Consider the following 7,711-nt stretch of genomic DNA (forward strand, 5'->3'; position numbering starts at 1 on the left):
GCCCGGCAGACCGGTCGGCCGGACGGGTGGGCCGGCGTGCGGACCGGCAGGCCGGTCGGCCGGCCGGCTGCCCCTCTTTTCTTTTTCTTCTTTTTCTTCTTTTCTCCTTTTTCCTTTTCCTTTAATAACTAATGCTCCCGAACTCCGATTCGAATGAAACCAATTTTGTTTGGAAGATAACAACAAATGTTATCCTATAGAAAGTGCAAACTCAAGAATCTGTAGGAGGGGATTTTATCATGAATATAAAAGGTATAACCTTATATCATGAATAACCGGTAAAATCACCCAACCTTGAAAACGCAATAGAAGATGCATGCGAACTCCGTTTTCGATGAACTTGGGCTTGTTGTAAAGCTAGCAACAAGCTCAAGAACCTTACACATAGAAACATCAAGAAGCAATAAGGATATGCAAAGTATGCAAAGGTTTGAGCTCCCTAAGACGATGTGATCAAGTTACCCAACCGAAAGCCCCTCTTAATAGTGCGGCTATCTATCCTATAATCCGGTCTCCCAACATCCACCTTGAGACCGGTAAAAGTAAAACCTAGCAAGGCCATACCTTTGCCTTGCGCATCCCGCTTGATCTTGATGATAACTCTTCAAGCTTCACTCAAGCCGGAATGCCTCACTTGATCAATGTTGCTTCGTGAAGACTCACAAATGCTCCCCCATAGACTATGATGGGAAAGCTCCATTGATGCACATCTTCACATGTCCATTATCACCGAATGGACGACAAGTTTCAAGCATGTGATCCACTCAAGATGCTCATCTTGAACTTGCCCAACTCAACCTTGTATCTTCTCATACTCACTTAAGATAGAGCATGGCTAATATTGAGTTCCACATAAGAACTCCATCTTCATTTCTTCTTCTTGATCATATCACATAATCGAGGATCTTGATGCCAATACACAAGGTATATCTTTATCTTCATGGCATCCATACTTGAATCCAACACATGGAGAGCAAGTAGTACCTATGGAATATTCCTTCATATAAACTCAATGAAAACATTAGTCCATAGGGGTTGTCATTAATTACCAAAACCACACATAGGGGCAATATACCCTTACAAAGGCGCGTGGGTAAGGTAGGTGTTCGCCGCATGGCTAGTCGCCGCCCTCGTCGCCGCTTGGGTTTCCTCGCGGGAGGCCATTATCGTAGACGACCAATCTCCCCGCGGCGTTTCCGATGCGAACCGCCGCGTCCTCTCGCTGACAAGGCGTCCCCACCCGCGAAAACCGTCGTGCCGCGAGGCGCCGCCCCGCCCGATTCTCGTCCTTGGCCAAGGGGCCGGTACGGAGTTGCCGGCGCTTCTATTAGGCTCGAAAATGCTATCGGGGCCGCTATGGGGTGCGCCGGTGGAGATGCTCTAAGAGAGTTGCAATAACCTCGTCCTTATTTTGCAAATCCATGTACACTTGAAAGCTAAGACATAAAGCCTTCTGAATCCATATACATTTGAAAGCGACATGAAGCCTTTTGAAACTCACAATGAAGGTTTGGATGCAAAATAGCAAGCTGAACAAACCCTTGAAGAAAACTCTCATAGTCTTGGAAGCTAAGCATCCATTGTTTTTGGGATAACATCTCATACCAATTGGCAGTAAAAAACATGTGTTCACATCAATGTATCTAACATGCGTCTTTTATGTAATATGGCAACATAACTGACGTGCATAGTGTACCTATTCCACATATACTCCACACAATGTGAACAGTAAAAGACGCTGAATCAATATGTGTCAAGCAAGGTGACTGAGAAAGCTACAGTTCATTTCGAGTTTCTGCCTTCAGGGCTACAAGACTGTCACTGTCTTCTATTTAAGAATACTTTAAACATATACCGATGATCCAGGGGAATTTTTTCCCCAGGGTACACACATATATTGTGTGCTTGTGACCGACATACTTGTGAAGTGCATATTATCATGTCATGTGAGTGAAGCGACATTTGAGTAAAATAACACTTTCTGTGTTAACTAAATAGCTAAGAGCTTCAACAACACGATGCTTAATAGTCGGCGCCAGGATCAAAATCCAGTTCGATTGGCAGTTGTGACCTGCTCCAATCCTGGGCGCCTGGCGAATCTTTTTTTCACCCGGCGCTAATCTGTTTCCTTATCTCGCGGACTGAAATTCTGGAGCGTCTGGGCACTAGCAACCTTCAAAACAAGCGCCCGAGTATTGCAACCACCGATGCTTAGCTAAAAGAACTATTTGTGAGAATTGTTTTTATTACTTAAGCGCCTGCATAAACGGTGTGCATTACTTAAGGCCTAATATTTTAAGTGTGAATCTGTTTCAACTCACAACTTAGAACATAAGTAATGAAAGAGTGCATGTTTTTAGGAGTTCACATTAATTGGGGATTTGAGCTTCCACTATGTCCTCTGAACCTGCAACATCCTCTTCCAAGCACAACAACACAATTGAAATCGGGAGGGAACATAAATATAGTGCAAGATGAAGTTTGAATGAATATGTCAACATGAACATATACATAACACAAATAGACATCACCAAAATATAGGATGATTAGTGACTAGCATCATATTCAATGTTCGTGCAGCAATGGAACCGGAACCAAAATGTGAAATTCTTATGCCATTAGAAATGATCAAACTAGTCCTACTTAGTATCTTACTTGCAACAACAATGTGCCTTGAACTGAGGAGGAAATAGTCTGATAAGTTAGGAAGCCTGCAGACAGATCCTTAACACTGCTGGTAGAGAATGTGGTAGATAGGATACCTGAAATTAGTAGTATTGAATGTGAGATATCGTCACTTAGAACAAAATGGAAAGCTGAGAAAAAGATCTCTGAACTATGATCATCACTTAGCTCCATATGAATTGGATGAGGGACTACGGGTGTGCCATCTCATTGAACTAGACACTGCGCAAAGGGACGAGCAGACGACACAACATGCTTGGCCTGGCGGATATGCGTGATATTCTGCCTATTCTTATCAAGCATGGTATAGAGGATACAGTTGTGTGGCACTTCGATAAGAAGAGATTCTTCTCGGTTAAATCAGCTTACGGAACTCCCATCTTAGCAGAGATGCTAGTACCTCTCTGATCCAGGAGAACGCCTACCTTTGTGGAATGAGTTCTGGTAAATGCTCTCAACTCTAGCAGTCATGAACTGTCCGATATTGGTGTGCTTCTTCGCGAGATCAGAAGCAACTGCATTGCCTCGTTTGAAGCCTATTTTCAGTTCTGCTGGCGAGAGAGTCGTGCACTTCGTATTTGATTTAGTTGCCAGCGAAACTGCTGAGCACTCTGGTTAATGGAATCACGATTTCCATGTAAAAAAAAACTGAGCCGTCCCTACAGTTCTAGTTCCACAGAACTGGAAAAGCACTTTCATCCTGGACACAAATCTCTCTTTCTAGGCCAGTTGAGTTTCACAGAAAATAGGACACTGGAAAAGCAGTTAATCCTGGACACAAGTCTCTCTTTCTACGCCAGTACACAAGGCAAGACAGGAAGCTACAATATGCCAGACCAGTTGAGTTTTACAGAAAATAGGACACTGAGGCAAGACAGGAAAGCTACAATATGCCAACCACAACAGCTGGATATCAGATTAGTACCAAAACTTCTGTACACATTAGTTACATCTTCAGCCAAGAAACACAAAACCATTTCAAGTCCTGATACAGTTGTTATGGGCTGTAATCAAGCCGTATAAATCTATCCCGCGGATGTTAAAGACTCTTCTTTACGAGGGCGATACACGGTAGACGTTTTGCATTCCTTGGGGTTCTCTCCGGAGCAATTAGAAACTCACATAGGGTGAGTAATGAAGTAGTTGAAGTCATGGTGTCGGACTCCAAGCTGCTTAAGCCAGGAGTCTGCTGCACTGAAGAGGGAGACCATCCTCTTATGATCTCCTGTCCTGGGGTTGGTCCACAGTGACCCTTGTATCTTGTTTGCTGCGAGTCCAAACGGGGAAAGCGATACTGTGTTGGCTTTCTTGTCCAGATGGTCATTTTGCTTCCCACTGGCAGCTGAACCATATGTCACGGTCTCCAGCACGTGATCTGTGGATGAATCACAGAATACAGATTACCACGGTGCAGAAACAGCAATGTTGTAATCAATAAAAATGCTGCTTGTTGCTATTCAAATAGGGCATTATCATGGCAGATGTTATTAAAGACTACAATACCTAGTATGCTTCTTAATATGCAGATGAATGTCAAGCTCAAAGAGGTGGCTTGGTTTAGACTCTCTACTACTATTATATCTTTGCTGGGAAGTGGACGGCTGGAGTGTACAAGTGCTATTGCACACATTGCAATCCAAGCAAGTTTGCAGCTGCACCACTGTTGAATAAGTAACAATTCCTTCATGGTAAAGCGTAGAAATTTCCACCCTTAAAGAAACAACTACGTATCTAAGAATGACTAATCAAGTCAAGGTATATGACAACCAACAAGGTAGTCACTTTCTTCGCTTAACTGGGGAAGAAGCTGCAACCACCTCTTCCTCCTTTCACAAATCCCTATAATACACTTGAAAGATAAGGCATGGAGCCTTTTGAAATGGACGATGAAGGTTTGGATGCAAAATAGCAAGCTCAACAAACCCTTGAAGAAAACTCTCATACTCTTGGAAGCTAAGCATCAATTGATTCTGGGAAAACATCTTATACAAATTGGCAGTAAAAAATTTGTTGACATCAATGTATCTAACAAGCATCTTTTCTGTAGTATAGCAACATAACTGAAGACGTTATGCAGTGTGCCTTTTCCATATATACTCCATATAATGTGAAAACTAAGAACCACTCAATCAATCTGTCTAAGGCAAGGTCACTGAGAAAGCTACAGTTCGTTTCGAGATACTTCCATCAAGGGCTACCAGACTATCACTCTTCTTCTATTTAAGAATAGTTTAAACATACACTGATGATCCAGGGAAAACTTTTCCCAGAGTACGCATACATATTGTGTGCTTGTGACCGACATACTTCTGCAGTGCATATTATCATGTCATGTGACTGAAGCAACGTTTGAGTAAATTAGCAGTTTTTGAATTGACTAAATAGCTAAGGCCTAATATTTTAAGTGTGAATCAGTTCCATCCCACAACTTAGAACAGAAGTAGTGAAAGAGTGCATGTTTTTAGGTGAAGCTGTCATTATGTCCCCTGACCTCGCGACATCCACTTCCAAGCACAACAACTCAACTGAAATCAGGAGAGACCATACACATAGTACAAGATGAAATTTGAAACAATATGTCTACAGGAACAACTAAAAACACAAACGGAAATCACCCAAATGTCGGATGACGTACCTTGGAATGCTGAAGAAATGGTATGGTAAGTTAGGAAGCATGCAGACAAATCCTTGACATTCCGTTGGTAGGGAATGTGGTAGATAGGATACCTAAATATAGTAAGTGATAATGGTGAGAAGAATCATCACGGAAACAAAATGTGTAACTGAGAAAGCATTTTTGAACATGCAAACAACACGTGCTACTTGGACAGAAAGGATAAAATCACCGCAAATTAAAATGAGCATAAACACTTCAGGCGGCTATATAAAACTGATTAGAAGGAAAGTTGAGCACCACAGCTTGCAATCTAGCATTGTGAGCAAGTAAGATAAAACAGCCACGCAAGAATGATATCCCCGATGAACTCCTACACGATGTAACTGTTGGTCTGCCAAAATTTTCCTTCTACTGTAGTAAAGAACAGAAGTAAAGGCTGCAAGTTTTGATCATACCAGGCAACCGACATCCAGCTGGCAGGCGACAGGTCAACGCTCCTGAGCGATGTCAACCCCGGAAAGCCCTGGGATAGTTCATATACCTAGCGAAAGCAAAACAAACTTAGAACCCATAGAGATGCACGAGATGACCAGGATAAGCTACAAGCAGACATGGCACAGAAACTCACCTTATCCATGAGCGGGATCCTCCCATAAGGAGAGCAAACCTCAAAGAACTCAAAATAGAGGTGGCCAGGCCGCCTCCTGTTGCCGGCGGCCACGTCGCAGTTAAACGAGTCATCAGACGTGGAGCTCCAGGACCTGGACATCTTCTCGTTGTCCTCGTCGTCGCTCCAGAAGTCGGCGCCGTAATCCTCCGCAAAGCCCCTACAGTCAACAACAACAGGAAAACTGGCCTGGTTCAGCATACATCCAGGGATCAATTAACACAATTTCAGCTCACAAGAACGGGCATTTTGCAACGGACCTGGACGGAGTGAGGACTTTGTTGGTGTAGAGCTGTATGCCGGACAGGTAGGGGACGTAGTACTGGATGACCTTGTCGCCCCCGGGGAGCTGCACCGTGGCCCCGGCCCCGTACGCGCTCCACTCGTAGTACTGGTCCCAGAGGTCGGCGAGGTTGAAGTACTCGGCGGTGTCCCCGTCGGCGGCGTGGTGGTGCCAGGCGTCGGTCGTCGTCGGTCGGCCGTTCGCCGCCTGGATGAAAAAGGAGGGGCGGAGTGTTGCTGTCAGATGGAGACGTGATGACAAGCATGCGTGGCCTACCTAGCTGCTGCTTCCATGAAGCTGGAGGGCGTCTATTAATTGAAACAGGTACAGTTGAGGGATTTGACAGGCCGAGGGGGGGAATTTATGTCCGCAACCGTCAGCAGCGCAGATGCGTACTGGTCCTAATTAGGCAGGGGTGAGAAGAGAAGAAGAAAAAAAAAGTAGAGTAGAATTTCGTGGCACTGCTTGGAGTACTGGTAGTGGAGGTAGATTCTGGAAGTGAACAAGGGAAAGGAATCCGGCAGCAGGGAGGGAAGCTACCATTATTGGGCATGTCCCGTCCGTGGCTGAACTGAACTGAAGGAGCGAGCGGTAATTCAGTTGGGCAAGTAATCGGGCAGAGCAGAGAGACGCAAGCGATCGATCCAAGCAAATCAACAAACGAGTAATTCAGTTGAGTAATCAAGCGCAGGGGGGAGACAGAGGTGATCGATGCGAGCAAATCAACAAACGGGTAATGAGTAGTAATCCTATAATAAAACGCCATGGATCGAGGGAGAGATCACGTGTGTGGGAGGCAGCAGGGCGGGCGGGATGTGTGGAGAGGGGGCGTAGTCACCTTGGGGAGAATGTGCGTTTCGACGGAGGGTGTGGTACAGTCGAGGAAGCGCTGCAGGTTGGACGGCGTCCGGCCGTCCTCCACCCTGTGCCCGCCCATGGCTCCTCCTCCGCCGCCGCTGACCTCGTCCTACTCCTCGGGCTGTACACAACCTTGAAGGACTGAAAACGGCCGCTCAGCGCAGCAATCGAAATCAGTCCGGGCGAAGAAGCCGAGCAGGCGAGTGGCGGAGAAGAAAGAATCCAGACAAATCTTGGCGGCGCAGTTTAGGGAGTCGAGGACTGGTGGTGGGATTGGAGAGATTGGAGTGGGATGGGGGGAGAGGGAGGGAGGGGAAGATTGTGGCTTTATTCGCCGGGGCGAGGAGGAGGAGGAGGGGGAGCAGCCGCGGGGCGGGGTACGAAACCGGCTACGGTTTGCTTTGCTCTCTCTCTCGCAGTCTTGGCCTTTGTGGCGCTCCGAGGCAAACGCTTTCCTCCCTCGCTCGCGGTCTCATCCCCACGTCAACCCTGCGTTGGGTAGGGTAGGGGGCGGCGGGCGAGCCCGGTAGGCTCCCCGGACCCATCACATTCTCCAAATTCCGTTCACGTATCAGCCGAAACCCACCGGAAAACCGCGCCG

The 7,711-nt window shown here is 46.1% G+C and overlaps 1 protein-coding gene across 1 annotated transcript; it reads right to left on the minus strand.

The window, feature by feature from the left end:
• Positions 1-3,562: 3,562 nt before the first annotated feature.
• LOC124705735 lies at positions 3,563-7,500 on the minus strand. The gene is made up of 6 exons (XM_047237442.1): positions 7,091-7,500; positions 6,230-6,459; positions 5,931-6,129; positions 5,758-5,843; positions 5,321-5,412; positions 3,563-4,060 (listed from the first exon to the last, which is right to left on the minus strand). Exons 1-6 carry the CDS (start codon positions 7,187-7,189, stop codon positions 3,804-3,806), a joined length of 963 nt encoding a protein of 320 aa, XP_047093398.1. The 5' UTR covers positions 7,190-7,500; the 3' UTR covers positions 3,563-3,803.
• Between the last annotated feature and the right edge of the window lie 211 nt (positions 7,501-7,711).

This window comes from Lolium rigidum, chromosome 4, assembly GCF_022539505.1.
Source record: "Lolium rigidum isolate FL_2022 chromosome 4, APGP_CSIRO_Lrig_0.1, whole genome shotgun sequence".
Classification (NCBI taxonomy): Eukaryota; Viridiplantae; Streptophyta; class Magnoliopsida; order Poales; family Poaceae; genus Lolium; species Lolium rigidum.